The sequence below is a fragment of the Plectropomus leopardus genome, chromosome 18, assembly GCF_008729295.1.
Source record: "Plectropomus leopardus isolate mb chromosome 18, YSFRI_Pleo_2.0, whole genome shotgun sequence".
In the NCBI taxonomy this organism is placed as follows: Eukaryota; Metazoa; Chordata; class Actinopteri; order Perciformes; family Serranidae; genus Plectropomus; species Plectropomus leopardus.
Window position 1 is genome coordinate 14,164,228 of NC_056480.1, and position 20,377 is coordinate 14,184,604.

The window sequence follows — 20,377 nt, forward strand, 5'->3', positions numbered from 1 at the left end:
GAGGCCAGCTCTGGGGCAGGATTACACATCTCTCTCTCTGTCCTCTTCCCTCTCCACCTCCACCCCTCCTCACCCATCCCTCTCCACCCTGGGCTCTCTCCTTCCTCCTGAGTGGATTTTTTCGGGGTTGTGCACACAGGCCCCCCCCCCACCCCCCTGCCTGCCTCTCGGACAGCTTTGCTCCACCAGTTCCGCACTGTGCCGGCCTGGAGAGGAGTAAGAGAGCGGAAAAAGAGGAGAGAGAAGAGAGGATTTGGTGAACCAAGGTGAGACGGACAGGGGAGAGGGACCATGGCTGCTCTCTCTGCCTTGCTGAAGACCTGGGTAATACTGCAGACCCTGTGCCTGGCTCTGGCTCAAGTGGTGAGTGGACAGGGGCGGTTGAGACCTGCTCTGCTCAGGCTTAGCTGCTTTATTTTTGGGGTTCAGTGGGGTTAAGGGCCCCTGGGAAGGGCCAGCGGGCGCTGGATGTCTTGGGGTGATGTTATAGGTTGTGTGCTGTCGAGGTGCTGGTTGATGAAAATGCTGGAGCTTGAACCAACACACATCTTTTTGTGGTGGTCACCTGGCTTTAATGCATACATGTAAAGAAGGACTTTGAAATGTTTTGTTTATTTTTTTGCTGCGGAGAAAAACTGAAATCGGACTACCTCCTGTGGATTATCATCCTTATCGTATATGGACTCTTATCTCTTCTGAAGATTTAACGAGGAGATACTGTTGAAGGAAAGGATTTGCTGTTACCTAGGTTCCTTTTTTTTTGGCCACTGAGTTTTTTTTATTAATTGAAGAATGGAGGAAAGCATTGAAGATTTTTCATGGCCATGGCAGAGATCGGAATCAGTGGGCACTGACATACAAACACACACATTATGCACACTAACTTTGTCCACTGAGCGTGAAAAGCCCCGTTCAAACAGACACCTATGTGTCATCCACTGGATGTCTGACAGTGTTCGCTCTCAAGGATTATTCATGTTTTTGTTTTATTTTGTTTTTACATTTTACACGACAATGCAAGAATTTAAATTTGGATTCAAAATGGGTTTTATCACCTGAAGGGCTCATTGATCCACTGAGATGATATTCATGACAAGCTAAGGAGACAATGGGGGGGGGGGGCTGGAGGTTTGGGGGTAAACAGTGCCAGTCTCGTGACCCCTCCTTCCACATTCTTTCTCATTCCTTTGTTTTTACACCTCTTCTTCATCACTTTCATTAAATTCTATCCATTTGTTCCTTATTTGGGTTCTTTTTTGAGCTTTTTAATTGTGATGCTTTCATACAATAACACAATGTGTTAACCAGCCTTTAATTATGCATAAATAACACCAATTTGTTGTAGGTTTAACCAGCATTATATGACAAGTTAATTTTGTTTTTGGATTTATTTATCATTTATGTTTACTTCAGAAAAAAATGTTTAGCTTGTTTTAATTGCATTCTATCTCCTGTGTTATCACTATAGTATTCATGCTGCTACTGGATCTTACAGTTTATATTATTGCTGTGAAATTTGCACTGTACTATAAGAATTTCTTAGAGGTAACAGTTATTTGTCATTACTGTTAAAACATTTTTCTGCCTGTTTTTCAGAGGGGTCCACCTGGACCTCAGGGCCAGCCCGGCCCACCAGGCCCTTCTGGCACTCCTGGGTCAGACGGCATTGATGTGAGTATCCACACAGGTTTGTCCAGCAGATTTGTCACAAAGAGCATCATTGTGCTGGAGAAATACCAGCCCTGAGCTGCCATGCGGTGCTGGAGTCTTACCAGCAGAGGGCACTGCAAATGAAAACACAGGGGCACAAAAGAGCTCTGTTTACAGCAGAGAGAGGGGTCTTTGAGTAGAGACCCTTGCCTCAATCCTGAGTTTGTGTCACAGTAATGTGATACATTTGAGATGCTCTGAGGGTTAACCACACACAGGTTGTTTAAATATGTTGGAAATGAAGGCTGCAGGGCTGGTGGAGCAGGACACAAACTGCAAAACCCTGGTGTCTGATCCATGATCTGAAGTCAAATGTGATAAGATATTAAACTTTAGTTTTACGACGTCATTATATGCATCTTCCAGATATGCTCTTTTCCCTGCGTCTGATGAATTGCTTAGTTATTTTACGTTCTCAGCATTATGTTGCCACCAGAATGAGGCTGGTACAGTTGAGTCGACTAACTTCTCCACACCTCTCCTTGCAAAGAAAAGGAGCAATACTTCTGATTCAAACTGGAAGGTGTAGCCCACCCTCCAGTTTCTACACTTCCCTTTTTGGATCTGTGCCACAGGAAAACCAAACTCCAGCCATTGTAGAAAAACCTTCAACTTCATGAAGAGGTTATTTACATCATGATCACTGGTTCAGTTGTTGAACATATGTCTCTACCTTTGTGAACACATAGTAAGGTGGAAATAGATAGTAATGCAGAGCCACCATCTCAGTAGCAATATCATTTTCTCAGTTTTTCTCATGATATTCATTTTTATTTTGTACCCTAACTAGTCAAACATACAGTTTCTTTATAATGGATTTATCCAATTCATTAAACTTTAATTACCAAGGTAAGTCATATGAGACCTGAAAACTTCAACCCAAGACATGAAGTCTCAGACAGGACAAAAAAAAAGCAGGGAACACCTATAAACAATATAAAAAACAGACGTGACAAACTTTGATTCACTCTCCGACCTAATTTGTTTTGTGAGAATCTGCATAGTGAATTACAGCGTTATTAGCTCCTCTTTACTGCCAGATTTGTCAGTGTGAATTTGTGTTGGTAGAAACAGATATGAGCAAAATTGATCAATTTAAAAGAAAATAAAATGTTTTTTTTACTGTTTTATGAGTCCTATGCGCTGTTAATTTAACAAATACCAAATGATGACATCTGCACTCTGTACCTCTGCAGGGAGACAAAGGACCTCCTGGGCCCCCTGGACCACCAGTAAGTTTGTACCATAATGTTTGTTAGATTTTGTGCAATTAAAATTTATTGTTTGATTTAGCCAGACTTCTTTTTTTCTGTGACAACTGTGTTTTGTTTTCTTTTCTTTTTCTTACTGTAGGGACAAAAGGGAGAACCAGGAGAACCAGGTCCCGATGGAGCACCAGGAGAGAATGGCATTGATGTAAGTAAACTGACTGATGTCAGTATTTTGTGTGTGTGATTGTGTGTGTGTGTGTGTGTGTGTGTGTGTGTGTGTGTGTGTGTGTGGCTTAATGTGAAATCAGCTTAATGAGGAAGAGAAAAAAATATCAAGGAAACAATTGTGAAAGAAAACCCACCAGAATGGCAAGACTTAACAACAGAGAAAAACAAAACCTAATTAAATAGAGCTTGTGAAAAGACATCTTAAATTTCTTGTACTTGAAAAAAAAAAAAAAAATTTCGAGGAATGTTTTGAGCCACAAGTTAATAGTGAAGTAAAATTGGAACCAGTAAGAAAATATAGTGAAGCATTTTTAAAATAATACTTAAACATTAAATTAAAGCAAACAAGTGTAGGTTATCATAAATAATGTAAAAATAAAAAAAAGGAGAGAAATGTAGAGCACTGCTTTGATCAGCTGTGTGGCTTTTAACACTTGTTGCACTCATGCATGAATGATGACGCACAGCATGACTTTGGGGTCCTTTGAGGTACTTTAAGGTCCACTTTCAGCACTTGCTTTTTGCTGAACTCTTAACAGTGTCACACAACAGCAATAGCATCTCAGTTTTCATTAAGTTTTAACTGTTTTTATGAGAGTCGACTGGATGTTATGATTTCAACCACTGCACATTAAGAACCTGAAAGAGTTAAAGTGATTGAGCTTCATAAAATCAATCAAAATTCAACGCCCACTTACTTTTTTTCTGTAAGAATTGGCTTTATGAGGTAGAAGATGTTTTATACATATTACACCTCAAGGATCTACAACAATGGGTTTTGATGAGAAATTCTGATGGTAAACAAAACTGTTAACAAAAACTCCATGGGGTACTTTTAAGTCATTATGAAGTCAATAAAGTGGGCATAAAGAAAAATGACATATTTAAAAAGTCATCAAAAATGTATATCATCGGCTACATTGTGTTTTGCTTTAATGTAATATTTAAAGCATTTTATGTCTCACTGCTCCCTTTTCCATTACAGAGATTTATAATTAAAACAAGGTCATCAAGCTACATAAAGCTATTGTACATTTGCTGAGTTATTTTCACATTAAATCATTTGAAAGTTTCCTCTGTGGGCTGTGTCTTAATTTTCTCAGAACTATTTGTTTATCATCAACACATGGATTTAATAATTAAAGCTTTTTTTCACCATTTCAGTCATAGAAATGTGCTTAGTGGAAAAATTATGAGGAATTCTACATGATGAGGTTAATGTATTTTGTGTCAAATCCGTTGTACCTTGCTGATTACATGCTGATTACCATTAAATCTCTAGCAATTACAGGTAGAAATGAGGTGGAGCCAATCATGAGTTTTAAATGATTTTGTAGCCTCGGGGGTCTTCAGTTATTGATTTACCCCATTTCACTGTAATTGTGCTGCTGCTTCAGTTGCTCCTTCGGTCTTTGTTGGAGGTGAATTGAGTGTCAGTGCCTGTTGGTCACATGCTAACAGAAGCACACACACACACACACACACACATACACATACACACATACACACATGCATTCCTCAGAGATTTATCCAGTAATCCGTCCTGGAATCTCAATCTCAGGTTTGTTTCCTAATTACTTACAAGAACAGTGTCAGCTTTGATCAAATGTGTGATTAGCCCTATTGTAAGGGGAATTCAAGGCTCATATAGCCTGTGGAAAGCACAATGATAGCCGATAATTTTCTTTTCAATCTCTTCAGTGACTTCCCTTCGCTTTTTTTGTCCTCTGTATTCAGATGTAGCATATCTGACTGCCAACATCTCTTTGTGTCTGTCTCCAGGGTTTGATCGGAGCAAAGGGTGATCGAGGTGCTATTGGGAGCGCAGGTCCTAAGGCAAGTGTCTAAACCACCACCTGAAAAGATGATGAGAGCAAATGCACCATTATAATGCTATTCAGCCGAAAACATAAGCTTTTATATTTCACAAGGGTCACTTTTAACAAAAAGTACAGTGCTCATTTTCCCATTATGTTGTCATAGTGATGCTGAGCATAACAATGAACCCCTTCTAACAAGAGGATATTAACTGAGCATGTTATTTATTTTATTAGATCTTAGCATGCCACGACTATGACTGTTGTTTTCTTTTGTTTTCAGGGTCAACCTGGACCAACTGGCGAACCTGGACCTCCTGTAAGCAAACATTTTGTTGTCTGTCTCCTTTTGCTACTATAAGTAGGTATGATGAGTGGGGTTGCAACCGTATGACATTTTCACAGTTTGATAACTGTCTCACAAAATATCACAGTTTCGAGATATCAGGGTTTTACACAATTACTATTATTATCAATCACAATGACCTTAATGGAATAAAAAGAGAAGGTCTGCTTATTTTTTGAAACCATTTTTAAATGGACGTCTGTGTAGAGGGTCCAACAGGCAGTGGTTGAGAAAAGGAAATGTGCACCTGCCAGTGAGATTTTCCATCTGGTTGCATTTTTTTCTTCAAACTCGTAGATTAAAAAATGTACACGGTATGATGACCGCCAATTTTCATACCATCGTATGTGGTTTCATATTAAACCGCTGCAACACTAATGATCAGTAAATATCTAATATGTTTCTTAATTCATATATTGTACTCTATACAGGAAGAAGGAGGAAGAGGTACACTGTTTTTTTACTTAAGTAAAAGTATCAGGACAAAAATTACTCCAGTTTTCGTTGTCAGCTGGGAGGCTCTTTGTACTGGAGTAAAAATGTACTCCAAAACAAGTTTAAGTTCTGCACTCTCTGAAGAAGCACAGTAGTATATCAGCACATTGTATCAAAAAGTCCAATGTAAAAGTAGCCTACTTTTTGAATGATATGTCATTAATGTAATGTTGTTACATTACTAGATTCTTAGTGATGTATCAATGCAGAAGAAGAATCCTGCTGTTGTAGCTAGTTGAGGGGAAGCTCGTTTTATTACAGTTTGTTTAGCACAGTGGTTTCCAACCTGGGGGTCAGGTTAGATCACAAGATGGTCTATTGTGTATCAGAGAGGAAGAAAAACAGTTGATAAGTTTGCCTTTTTGGGCCCTGAACATTTAACATTTATTTAAACAAAACCATCTAACAAGTTAAACAAAGAAGTCTCTTTTGTAGGAACTGCAAACAGCTTAGACATCTAAAACATGATGAGGGGCTGTAAATAGGAACTGCTTTTTTGTAAGGGGTCACAATTATTTAGCTTCCTTGTTGGGAACAACTGATTCAGTCTTTATTGCTTTGAGTTTTGTAAGCCTATGTTTTGTTCTGTTTGTTTTGTGTGTGCAAAATCGAAATAGTAAATTGTAATTGCCAGACACATCTAGTGGATTAAAAAGTACAGTACTTCCATCTGAAATGTAGTGGAGTAAATTAAATAGAAATACTCAAAGTAAGGTACAAATACCTATAAATTGAACTTAAGTACAGTAATTAAGTCAATATACTTCTATTATTTACTGTATGACTAATTAGAGATCATTTTAGATAATCGGGCTGTCATGATGCTTATTTAAATGACTTATGACAGGTTGAATTAGGCATTGTTTAAAGCCTACTCAGTTTCCTAACAAACATATTGTAACCCAGCTGGTCTCATAAGGCAACCTCCTGAGTCCTTTTTTCTTCATGCCTGGATGCCTGACCAGCTGTGCCCCCTTTTAGATTTAGTTTACCCAGATGTGGCATCTGCCTTCTACAGCTGACATGAGCCTTATTCTTACAGACAAGCCTTAATAAAGAAGACAGGTGCTTTCAACGATCCACACTTAACGTTCATATTATCATTAAATTCGACTGCTGACGTTATGCACACCAGTCAATTCAACAGTTCAAAGTAGAAGTGCAAGCAGATCATCTGCAACGTATCCTCACACCACTAGGTGGAGCTCAGTCTCCATCTATCTGACATTATCCAATATATTCAGACATTAAGTCCAGAGTCGTCCCATGTCATGCTTGAATGCAACACTATTAGTTGAATCCTTTGTTTAGCATTAGCAGGCGTCCTGTCTGGGGGCTGTGCTTGTACACCCAGCTGCCTCACACTGCACAGACAGGAGATTCTGCCCTGTGGGCTGTTCTTCCTCTGAGAAGGTTTACTTACTTAATTACTTTGTTTATAATTAATTCCGAGCAGAAGACACAGCAAACAAACTGATTGTGTTCTGTGTCTTTGTTCTTTTCAAGCACTGTCTACCCTGCGCTCTGACACTGAACACAAGCATTACTGAATTACTGCTGCCTTTATTAATTGGCTTTGCAAATGTTAATTGATACTTTGACAGACTAGTTCTACTTGTCATTCAGTAGTTTAATCCCTCGTCTTTTCTTTCCACGCAGGGACCTGGCCTTCCAGGACTGGCTGTAAGTAGCTCTTATGGTATAACACAGTTCTGTATTTATCACATAATGGTTTTGAGGTGTGGGTATCATTGTGTGGCTGCTTGGATGTGGACACATTGTTCTTTTTTTGCGCTCTGTGTCTCTCTGTTAAGGGCACTCCAGGGCCAGTTGGTCTTCCAGGTGAAATTGGACCACCTGGACCAAAGGTAGGACACCACCTTCAATTTATTATACTGACATACAAACGCCTTATAAACAGATCAGAATCCGCCTGATTCCTCACAGTTTCAGCTTATTATTCAGACCTTCTGTCCTTCTTCTACTTCACTCAGGGTGTCATGGGATCATCTGGACCTCCAGGACTTCCTGGACCTCCTGGCAAGCCAGTAAGTGTCTATCCAGGACTGGTTATCCATCTGTCATATTTTTATCGTATTCTTAATGCAGCAGAGATGGTTATAGTGGTGAAATGTCTTTGCAAAAATCATGGATAAAGAGGCTTGGGCACTTTTGAGTATAATGTTGTTGTAGTAATGATGGATAAAATAACATCATCTGTACTGCAATACAATAAGAATCACAATCTAAGAACAACAGAACTACCCCCTTTATCACATTACAGTGAGCAGGTATTACTGTTCTTGCCCCCCCCCCCCTGTAAATCAACACAATTTTTTCAAAGTACATTGAATATACTGTACAGGCCCTGTTTTTCTTAGTTGCACTTAGTATCATCATTTCCTTCCATCTCACTGCTCATGTTTTGAAACTCCTAGTTCTCCACTGTGGCCAGGGTACAAAAAGAGCTGGGTAGTTAGCACAGGCAATAATGGCAATAGCAACACAATACTTACATCTGAAACTTAAGAAAGGCCAAGCCTATAGTCTTTGTAATGTTTGATAAGGATCCCATAGTCTTTCTGTTTGCTGTGCGGAACATTTTACATTTGAAAATAAACATGTAACTATCCCTCTAAATACAATCTTTGGCATACCTGTGCTGCGTTTCTTGTGTATATTGCCAAAATATCCCCATACTAATACATTTGCAACAAGCTAGCAATGCAGCAGTGAATAAAACTGTGCTGCTTGAATAAACTCAGACGTCATCCATAGAAAAGATGTCACAGTAAATCATTTCATATCTGAAGACAGTCTTCTCTGTGAGATTGGTGACATCAGCTGTGAAAAGAAGTGAGAGATAAATGAGCTGCCAAAAGCTCATTGGGCTCAATCAAGCATACAGTTACATCAATCTAATTGCAGTTAACTTATATTACTGAATATGATCTCAGTGTAAAAGTAAAGTAGAGACAAACTCAGCATCACATTTACTAATGCTATGTTGAAATGTGCTTTGTTTTGTTAAACCAGTAACAATTGGCATGCTTTTAAAATGAACTATGTGACAACAAAGCACCCAGCGCAGCCAGAGCTCACTGCTGCATGCACACGTCCCAGCAGACAGTGTGTGAACGTGGTGAAATACCACAAACAGTTTTGAACGGTACACTTTCATGTCGATTTTCCAATGGTGCATGCAGTCTCCTGTGTGCATATCTGAGTCGTTCCAAGGAGGGGGTGTGTCTTCATTGAGAGTGATGTTCCCAGCCCAGGGGAGTGTATTTGTTTAGCTTTAGTGCTGTCCTAGGGTAAATAAACCCACATTAGATCAGTGGGCTGTCTCATCTGACTGTAGCAGGAATACATCAGGCCCCGTACAGATACTTTACTTCCTAACTCAATCTATAAACAGAGAGAAGGAAAGATAGAGGGAGAAGTAGATAGAGTGCTGGCTCAGCTCATGGGAGTAGAGGCAACTGCGACCAGGTGACTCTCAATCAATCTATCTGTCCATCCAGGGTCCTCCAGGGAAGTTCATTGGTGGAGAAGAGGGCAGTGCTGAGTTCCAGGTAAGATCAAATAACTTCCCTCTTCATTTCAGATCTGTTTTCTCACAACTTCACTTTCATAATCCATATATTCCCCTTTCTCGACAACAGTGTCCTCTTAACTGTCCAGCAGGACCCAAAGGCCCCCAGGGACTGCAGGGAGTCAAGGTGAGTAATTTATTTCAAGTCGCCCTGAAGGAATGATTATATTGCATTACAAAATTGTTATGACACCCTACTGACTGATTGTTGCCCTGTAGGGACACAAAGGACGTGCTGGGATTCTTGGAGAGCCTGGTAGCATAGGAAAAACGGTGAGCTGCACAAGTCTCTGCTCTAACATCGACACACATGTGCTCAAACACCCATACATGTACATGATGCTCACTCACCTACCATTCAGGACCAGCAGAGGCGAGGATTAGCTCTAATGAAGCCCCCCAGAGGCACATGACTGGCACTAATCTGGCTGCGATTAGTCAGGCCTGGCCGTGGCCCTGCAGTCAGCATGCAGTGAGCCAGATGAAAGGGGTGGTGAAGAGCCAGGTACATGAAGGGGAGGATGAGAGAGTCAGGGTTCGCGCAGCCCTCTAACCTCGCTGTATTAAGCACAGCTAATGAGCCCACAGTGGGCTCCAAGGGAGCGGCTAGCCAGGCCCCAGGAATTAGCCTCTGATCTTCCCACACAAGGAGCCTCAGACGCTCAAAAACACTCATCACACCAAGGTAGCGCTCCTCCAAGACAGACCTTTAGAGGACCTTCCTTGATCCAAGGTTACTCTGTGCTGCTGCTGTCTCTTTTGTTCTTAAAGACAGCCAGCATGAGCTGTTTACATCCCCGCTGGCTGTTCAAACCACAACACAGATACCACGTGTGGGCCAGAGGCATGTAGATTATCAAGCAAGACAAGTACAACATTCATGTTTAGACTGCTGGAATATAAAACTAGACATATTATACTACACATATTCCCAAACATTTGGCTAATTATTAGGGATGTCCTGAAAAAGTGTTTTTTTCCCCAATCCTGATCTGAGTCATTTGGTATCGAGTATCTGCCAATACCAGGTCCTGATCCAGTACTTGTATTTACCTGGAAAGCTGCACAATGCACACTTTAAGTACTTGAAAGTTATTAAAGTCAATCCAGTGTATATGCTTGACAGTTTAATAGCTTTGCGGTGCAATACAAGAAAAATGTCTGCATCCAAACAATTTCTATGTTTTTTTAATTTGTATTTTATTTTTACAAAAAAAAGTAAAGAAACTAAAAATATTTTTAAATGGCTCATAACACAGTTCCACTTAATTCAGCATATTTAAATGAAATAACCAAGTTAACAAACTAAAATGTCTGAAGAAATTTCTCTCAAATCCATTTAGTCTAGCATCATAATAAAAGTACAAGTACTATAATTACAATTCAATTACCTTTAACGTTCCCAGTCATAACAAATAAAATCTGTCACAATTTCACTTATTACAGTATCATAGCAAAACCAGTTCACCAAAAATGAACAATGCGAATTTTAAATTCCACTTACATTGGTGTAGCAGCTTAAGTTGAACATGAAAAAAAATAGTTTCTACTTTTTGGAGCAGCAGCGTTATGATAAAAACCTGTATATCTGCCGCAAATCATGCTCTCTGTTAACGACACCAGTATGAAAGTGGACATAAACTAAGGATCGGGTGGGGCGCATGTTCAAAATAACCGATCCCAGTCAATTAAAAAATGCCTTGACTGGGCCTGATATCAGTCGGGACATCCCAACTTGTTATTATGGGAATTGACCTGCCATGGCAAAGGCCAGACATGCCTTACTCTGATATTCTTACCCTAAACCTAATTAGTCTTACTCCTCATGTCGAAACCTAACCAACCCAAGTAATAATGGTAATTAGTGGTAGCCAATCAAAGGCAGATGTGGGCATCAAAGGCAATGGATGAGATGCCTTCACCATAGTAGAGAGGTCCAGTGATGTCATTCTAAAAAATATTTAGCTATGTGCTTCAGACAAATGGCCTTTAGAAGCAAGGACAATTGTTTTTGGGATACTGCAAATGGGCTTTTGGTCTAATGGGACATATTTTGAATATTGAATTATGAGCTGTTGGAAATACAGCAGGTCTTATCAATTGAACCCACACTTTTTCATTTTAAAGTGTTAATTATTAAACTTAAGGGATGCTGGCAGGAGCATTTTTTAACTCTGACCATTGCCAAGTTAGCTGTTACCCCCTGCTTCAGTTATTCATGCCAAACTAAGCTAATCACCACCTGGCTGCACCACTACGCTAAACAGACAGAAATGAGAGATCTTCTCATCTAACTCTTGGCAAGAAACAGAATAACTGTATTTCCCAAAATGTCAAACTACTACAGATAAACCATTGTAAGCTCGGAACTGGTTCAGCTTCCATAACCAGCTGTCAACCCTTTGAAACCTGGAGCGACATCACTTTTCTTGTTCTGCATTCAGGCAACTTTCACAAGTATTGACACCTGAGCACACTGGTTTGATTTCTCTCGAAAACATGGAAATGTGCTGCAACTTATAAGAAATTAGTAAGTTGGAATTTCACTTTTTTAAGATAGTGAAAAGATTCTCAAACTAAACTTTTTATGAGGGTTAGGGTTTTAACATACACACACACACACACACACACACACACACACACACACACACATATATATATATATATACAATTTCCTTTGTTGCTAATTTTTTGGGGTCATTTCTTCTTAAATTGCTCATTGCCTTCTTCCCATGTTTACAAAGGAATCAAACCAATTTGTCCAGGTTTGAAAGGGTTAAGGGTTATCTGAAGAGCTTATGATCGGTATTTCACCTGCTAGCTTTAGTTAGCTGACTAGTTTGAGCCTGGTTTTAAAAAAGATTGACTGAAGTACCATTACCGCACATCAAAAGCAACCAGCAGCCATCCCAGACTACATTAAAACTCAGTTTCCTCTCCTGTGTGGTTCAGAGTTTCACGATCAAACTCCATGGGTATGTTGCCATAATCAAGAGCGCAGCCCAAAAAGAGAATAATTCATCAGTCTGTTCTTTTCCTTTCCTTCACCAGGGTACCAAGGGAGAAATCGGCATCTCTGGAGAACAGGGCATTCCAGGACCTCCGGTAAGCTGAGAATTTCACTTTGTTAGTCTCTTGGCAAAGTCTCATAGGCTAGTCATGCTTTTTTTCACATGGTATTGACTTGATTTAATAGAAAGTCTGGATTGCGCCAACAAGGGTTAACTATTAAACCTGATTAAATCATGTGTTTAACTTTAAATTCTGTTTAAACTTTAAAATAAAGAAAGGTTTAATTTAAACCTCTCTTTACATCTCATCTTATTATTAAGATTAGGATTAAATATAATTCTGTTGCACCAAAACTAAAAACTCCAATTTAAACTGTGACCCAGGGTTAACTTTACACCTTCAGTTGAGAAGGTTTAACTTTTAGTCCCTCAAAGAAAGTTGAGAGAAAGACTCAATCCTCCTGACTTTTATGATGAATAATGTTTGTTAAGATGCTGGTTCACTAAGGAAACTGTTTTGGAGATAACGGGAAGATTGAGCCAACTGTCAAACAGAAGCATTAAGCTAGCAAGAAACTTTTAATCTAGCTAGTAACATTTATTGTTACCAAAAAGCAGCTGTTTAAACAGGGTACCACCCTGCTTTTTATGCTTGCAAGGCACCGACAGCATTCTCAATATGTATGTAATTATTTAAGTATTGTTTTTATTTTATTATTTTGCTTTCGATATGACACTTGTCCCTATTGATTAAACCCAATTTAAATTCTGCTTAAAGAAATAATTAAACTTGGCTTCACTAAACCAGAATTAATTTTTAATGGTGCAACAGAGCTCTGCTTAATTTTAAATCTGGATTTTCCTTTTTTAAACCTAGTTTTACTAAACTCTGATTTGAGCTAATCTTACATTAAATAAGTCCTCATGGTCATGGTCTCTGTCTCACTCTGTTTTTCTTTCTATCTTCTAAGGGTCCAATGGGTCTGAGAGGTTACCCAGGAATGATGGGTCCTAAAGGGGAAGCTGTGAGTACCACCTTTTCTTCCACATATAACTTTTTTGTCCTCTTTCTCTTTGGGTACAAGGGTGTTCTCATTCTTAGATGAGCACCAAGGAGGCACAGCCAGACCTGCCCCCACTATACAAACATCATCCATTACCAGCAAAAGGGACATATGGAAATGATGCTAACACAAATCTCTCCCCTCCTCTAATGAGTTGGGGTTGTCTGGGTCCACGGTGCCTCCATCTGTAGTTAATGATCCGCTGTAGCCATCCGTCTTACTGTTAACATTAGCCGCGTTAGCCAAGTTAGCGCCCCGGCTTAGTGCCAAAGCAAGAGTGGCTGGCTCTCTGTGTAGCTCCCATTAGTGAAGTGAGTTAAGCGCTAATTACCCCTTTATCACAATGAATAGTAGGCTACCGTGACTTAGCATCCTCCCTGATCTGGAGTGATTGATGGCACTTTTGTTTTCCCGTAGGGGCCTCGTGGTTACAAGGGCATCAACGGACCTGTAGGAATTCCTGGGCCTCCTGTAAGAACACACACACTCAAACACATACAAACAGGTTTGACTATTCATATTAAAACAGGTACCAACAGTACAGCGCAGCTACACTGATTCTCTCTGTTGTTTGCAGGGTGAGGAGGGACCTCAGGGACCACCTGGAGAGGCAGGAGAAAAGGGAGACAAAGTAGGTGACTCTCCAAGTGTTTCCCCTTGAAGGTTACGGTCAGAGCGAGAACAAGATGAAAGATTTCCCTTAAAACTGGAATGGGGACAGTGATCCTGATGTGTGCTGCGAATACACTGATGTTGCTTTGGTTATCTTCTGCAGGGCAGCCGAGGTATCCAGGGCCCACAAGGTGCAGTGGGTAAAAAGGGAGAGAATGTGAGTGAACGCACTTTTGTTTGTAAGCTGCGGCGATGTTTAGTGAGTGTGCCAAATAAAGTCCACTGACTTGTCCACCTGCTTTTTCAGGGTCTGCCGGGTATTGATGGAAAAGATGGCACACCTGGTATTCCTGGAATCAAGGTAAGGTTTGCCAGCCATGATAATGATGAGTAACTTCAATCGCAGTAAAACATGGCAATTTATTCTTCTCTGTTCTCTTTTTCTGCAGGGCAGCCCTGGCCAGGCTGGGATGCCTGGTCCTCCTGGTCCTCAGGGAGCAGCGGTGAGTGATCCTGCAGTGTAGTGTGTGCGGGGGTGTTTGTCTGAGGATTGTTCAGCAATGCCACTAAAAGCACATGCAAATAAGCCCGTCTGTAAAAGCTTATCGTCACTCAGACCACGTAGGGGGTCAGTCTGTTCTCCTCCCTTCAACAAAGCTAGACCACAGACAGGGGAAACCATCATGAAGCAGCCTGTAAATTTTGGTGTTTTGTTTTCTGGGCACTCATCCAGGTAACAGTGACCCTGTGACCCACGCTGTTTTAGAATTTAAACCACCTTGAAATAGCATTCTCCCTCCCACCGCGAGTGATTTATCACAATCAGAGCAGTGAGTATACTCTGTGTGTATGTATGTGTGTGTGCGTGCACGCGCGTGCCTGTGTGCGTGCTTGTGCGTCTTTCTGACTAAGGGGTAATGGAGCATAAGATGCACACTTTGCTGTGTGGTCATTGCAGTGACACAAACGCTGCTGCAAACTCAAACGCCATAACTTACCCAGCTTAATGCCCGACTGTGATATACCATCTCACACATACACACACACAAGCCACTTTTTAAGAGTTTTCCTGAGCCATTTTCTGTCTTGTTAATTCTGTTCGCAGGGATTGCCTGGCAGCCCAGGGTCAAAAGGTGGACCTGGGGCTAAGGTAAGCCTTTAACCATCACACATTACATTGACCTTTACTCTTTTTTTTTTTTTTTTTTTACAGAATTCTTCTGGTTTCCATTTTTAAAACTTCCTTTTTCCTTCATTGTCTCTCTCCCCTTGTTAGGGCGAACCTGGACCTCGGGGTCACACCGGCATGCCTGGTGCTCCCGGACCTCTGGTGACACATACACACAAAATATGGATTTTTTTCAGGTATTACAACTGTGTTCTTGTATTGTGCAGTAATTGTACTTTAACCGTATCCTCCTAGGGTGAGCCTGGTCTTCCTGGTGAGGCTGGTATGGAAGGAGTCCCTGGACCCAAGGTACAAATCCAGAATGATCACATAAAAGCACTAAAAGCTGCAACTTTGATGGCGTACTCATCTTACCTGATTTCTACAGGGTGACCGAGGCCAGCGGGGAGAAGTTGGGCCACAGGGAGTCGTCGGCAAGTCTGTATGTTGCTCTTTAAAAAAAAAAAAAAAAATTATTCAGCTCATCTGCAGCTTTACTTTGCCTTATACAATCTAATGTCTTGACAGGGAAACAAAGGAGAAAGAGGACCAATCGGTATTCCAGGTGCCCAGGGTCTTAGTGGAACCAAAGGAGACAAGGTGTGTTAGCGTGTGTGCTTCACATATATATTGCTTTGTAGAACATGTGCATTATTGCCTACATTCAAACACACTTTATTTTGATTTAGTTACCCAGACTTGTCCATTGGGGGCAGTGTTTACCCATAAATAAAACCCACAGTAAATCACAGATTGAGGCGAGCAATATAAATAAGCAATATAAATGATAATCTGAGCATCCTCATCTTCCATGTTTTAGAGATGAGACAACATCTTTCTTACTTTGTGATCTGTGGTGTCACTGGCTTGAATCAATATTTAGCTCTTTTGTTTTTTTTGGAGGATAGTGTAATCTAGATTTTATCACATTTACATGTACCCAAACCATCTTTCTTTCCAGGGCTTCCAAGGAAAAGTCGGGTCAAAGGGAGATGATGTGAGTAGCACTTTTTAAATGGGATTGTTGAAAATGTATCAAATACAGCTATGTGTTGTGTTTCAGCTTCGATGCTGACAAATACTTTTCTACAGTCATCCTTCTCTCTCCCCATTTTATCATTTTCTCTCCAATGTTTTTAGGGTGACCCTGGTGTTGAGGGATTGGCTGGCGAGAAAGGTGAAAAGGTAAAAATCATTACAGCACAACCTAAAGCTGTTTCAAAACTTTTTTTTCTAAAGAACCACATAAAGTCACCTAATCTACAAAATACTAAAACTCGCCGGCTTTGGATAAGACGGTTTAAACATTTTGCTCTGGAGGCGTCAAAGCAAAATGATATGTTGCTGAAAAATGTCATAAACATACAGAAGTTAAGACGAAAAGGAAGTCTGTTCTTTTGAATTTGCATACAAATCCCCATAATAGTCCAGATGGCAAATGAGCTATTTACATGACAGTGAAGCAATGATGCATGTTGGCTCTTTGAAGCAGCATTTTTTAGACATTCATTTACAATATTCATTCTTGAATTATTGCTCAATGAGTGTCTGTGAGGCGGAAATGATGGATGAAAGTGATGAATGTGAAAGTGACAAAGTGTCTGTGTTTGCTGCGACAGGGTTTGTCTGGTGAACCTGGACCCAAAGGACAGGTGAGGCTGGACTGTCTGGAAATCTGATGACTTCATTCCTTCATTTGTTTTCTTCATTTTTTCTTGGATTTTTCTTTTCTTCTTTTTTTTTTTTAAACTGTTTTGATTGTTTTTCAATGATATTGCACAAAACAAACAAACCTCTATACACATACACATATGCACAAATACAAAGTATAACAGTAATAGTTCATAGCATAAATTTAATGAAAGAGGAGAAAAAAGAGGGGAATAAAAGAAGCCTGTAAAAGAGACCATAAATAAATAGAAATTTAAAAAACTAACGATTAAAAAGAAAGGTGATTGATGCAGTCTTAACTTTTGTCAGATTTCATATAATTGAAGTTATCTACAAAAGGTTGCTAACTTAAAAAAAGTCTTCTCTCATTTTTTTTCTGAGAAAATGTAATTTTCTTTAGTTCCATGTGTCTCATTATGTCATTCATTACATTTGAATGTGTTTGTGCATTTCTCTGTTTCCAGTTGAGTTGAGTAGCCTACGTGCCAATAGGCTGAAAAATGATAACATGATGTGTTACATTTCTTGGATTTTTCTATTTTGTTTTAACATCATCAGTTTTTATCTGTGTCTTTTTTCCATAAATTCCCTCTTTCATAACGCTTCTCACTTCACAGCAAGGAATCAGGGGTGACCCTGGACACAATGGACCCACTGGAGACCCTGGTAAACCTGGAGACCAGGGACCGCCAGGACTGCCCGGTCCTAGGGGACTCAATGGAGAGCGAGGCGTACCTGGCATGCCAGGCATTCAGGGACCAGCAGTGAGTCCAGTTCACTTTACGAGACATGGGAGATAGAGAGACTGATTTTGATTGATGCACATGGTCAGCGGCCGTCTCTTTTTCAATGCTCAGTCTCCACCTCTTCTCTCCAGGGACGCGATGCATCTGACCAGCATATTATTGAAGTGGTGTTGAAGATGTTGCAGGGTGAGCGTCTAGACTTGAATATTCACCTTTGATGTCTACCAAAGAGATTAGATTAGCTTGTTTCCTGAAGCTGCTTTCATCTCCAGAGCAATCAGTCGCCCATCATCAAAGGTAATTTAATCAAAAATCACAATCCTGTCTGCTCTGTTACAGAGAGGCTAGCTGCAGTGGCGGTGAGTGCCAAGAGGGCTGTGCTTGGTGGAGCAGGGGTAATGGGACCTCCCGGACCCCCTGGGCCTCCAGGGGCACCTGGCCCTCAGGGTCCACATGGCTTAACTGGTGCCCGGGGCATTCCTGGCATGATTGGAGCACCTGGACAGATTGGAAACACAGGACTTAAAGGTAAAAATAGACAAGTGGTTCCCCCACCATTTTCCTGAAGGGAACTCTTTTCTATCATTGAGTAAACTGACAAACCCTGACTAACTGACATATGTGATGGATATTTTATTATTAATGCATTAACACCTGATAAACTGGACATTACCCCAAATAGTGAACTCAATAGTTGCAGTAAGTCCTAAAATGAATGATTTTAATCAATTTTGAGCAGATTATTTCCTTTTTGCTCTGTGTAATGAAATGAATTTTTACAGTAACCTTCTGGAGATAACCTTCCAACTAATGAAATGTAACGCCAAATTTATTTTCTGTAGGTCAGCTTTTGACCTAACATAGTCTTAGAGGGGTAGTTCACCCAGAAATGAAAATTCAGTCATTATCTTCTCACCCTCATACTGATGAAAAGTCAAGTGAATTTTTATAGTCCACAAAACACTGCTGAAGTTTCACAAGGAAAAGGCTTTGCACTCATCTCCCTAACAACTGAAGAGAACGGTGTCCAGGATTCGAATGTTAAAAAACTACATACGAATACCACAAAATGGCTCAATACTGCTTGTCCAAAGTAATCCAAGTGTCCTGAAGCCCCTACGTACCAGGTTGTTTTGGAAAGAGTCACTGATGCCATCTTTTAGCCATGTTGTAGCCTGTAGCTCCTAGTGTGGGAGCTGTGTTCACGTTTGTACGCTCGTGAAAGACAAACAAGAGCTTGTATGTCTGCTCACCAGTGTTAACATGCTACCTTGAAGCCTCCCCCACACACAGTAGTTTTACATCCAACAAAGGGACTTGTTGCTTGCTGCTAACTCCAGAAGTCTCCCTCTGTGTGTGGGGGTGGGGAGCATTGATGATGTGCATTAGTCACATCGGAAGGTCAAGGCTTCCCCTTTAAGACAGGTTACTTGATTTTTAGAACATGGCGTGGCAGCGTTAGTTATGAAAATGGAGACTCTCCTGTGTGGTCTGGTTAGTGCCAAAGATACAGCGAAGTGCATGCATATTCAAAATGAAAATTTTATATTTGTCCTTGAAAAGTCATGGAAAAGTTTTAAAAAGTTGTTCGTGAAAATGTGTAGGAACCCTGGAAGTCCTTGCGACCCCCTTGAAGTTTTTGCAACCACTAAAAGGGGTTTAGACCCTCAGGTTGGGAACCAGTAAAATAGATGGTGGAGCAACAATACATTTATTCACAAATGCACAGTTGAAAATACAGCTTTTTAGGCTACATCTGAGCCCAACACATTTTTTTCCCTAGGAAAGAGAGGGCCAAAGGGAGAAAGAGGAGATCCTGGTAAACCTCATCCAGGACCACCAGGACCCCCAGGAATTCAAGGTAAGAGCTGAAGCCTCCCATAGCTTAAAAGCAGAGGAATTGTGGACATTTACATGGGATGTATAACAGTATCTAATACTGACCAAAGGTTCAGAGGGGTAAGAGAACAATAACAAACTGAAGGCATTACAGCTTTTTCCACAGGAGGCTCAGAGGCATTTTCAAAGCATCATTAACTCCAGTCATTTAACAGATGCTCTTGAATGAAAATGTAATAGGATTGCAATGGTACACACTAATTCAAACAGTGGATAACGCACTCACACTCCCTGGTGCACACATACACACAACTTTAATATATGCATACATACAGTTGACATGTGTAATCCAAGTCCAGAGTGGGGTTAAGAGGGATTTTCTTCACAGGTCCTCCTGGTGTTGATGGTGTGGCTCGGGACGGTAGGCATGGCGAGAGAGGTCCTCAGGGATCAGCCGGAGAGGCCGGTCACCCCGGTAAGGCGGGTTCGCCAGGTCTCCCAGGTTTTTGCGAGACGGCAATGTGTCTGGCTGCGTCAGCATACACCTCCCCTAGACTGCAGGAGGCGGGAACAATCAAAGGACCCAATTTTTAGAGAGCTGCTTTTCAATCAGCAGCTCACAACACCTGGGAGAAAGAGGGGGGAGAGAGAGAGAAGGAAAGAGAACACCCTTTTTTGTAGGACAACATCAAGAACGAGGGGTGGGTGACAATAATAGTGACTTGGAGTGTAGCGCCCCCTCCTGAAACTGACAATCTGGAGTTTTGACTGGTGGGACAAACTCTGATCTTAATCCCCCCACATCACCATGACAACAGCAGCTCACAGCCACCCACATCCTTCTGAATTCTCTAGTGTTTTTGG

At 40.7% G+C, this 20,377-nt stretch overlaps 1 protein-coding gene across 1 annotated transcript; it reads left to right on the forward strand.

Moving 5' to 3' along the window:
• The first annotated feature begins 291 nt into the window (after nt 1–291).
• On the forward strand, nt 292–20,107 carry col9a2 (procollagen, type IX, alpha 2). Its single transcript, XM_042507037.1, has 32 exons — nt 292–363; nt 1,597–1,671; nt 2,907–2,942; nt 3,064–3,126; nt 4,932–4,985; nt 5,250–5,285; nt 7,467–7,490; nt 7,622–7,675; nt 7,802–7,855; nt 9,332–9,382; nt 9,473–9,529; nt 9,622–9,675; nt 12,454–12,507; nt 13,385–13,438; nt 13,895–13,948; nt 14,055–14,108; nt 14,253–14,306; nt 14,397–14,450; nt 14,539–14,592; nt 15,195–15,239; nt 15,366–15,419; nt 15,513–15,566; nt 15,646–15,699; nt 15,786–15,857; nt 16,219–16,254; nt 16,398–16,442; nt 16,877–16,909; nt 17,546–17,692; nt 17,806–17,860; nt 18,014–18,202; nt 19,458–19,535; nt 19,902–20,107. Exons 1-32 carry the CDS (start codon nt 292–294, stop codon nt 20,105–20,107), a joined length of 2,076 nt encoding a protein of 691 aa, XP_042362971.1.
• Nucleotides 20,108–20,377: the final 270 nt, after the last annotated feature.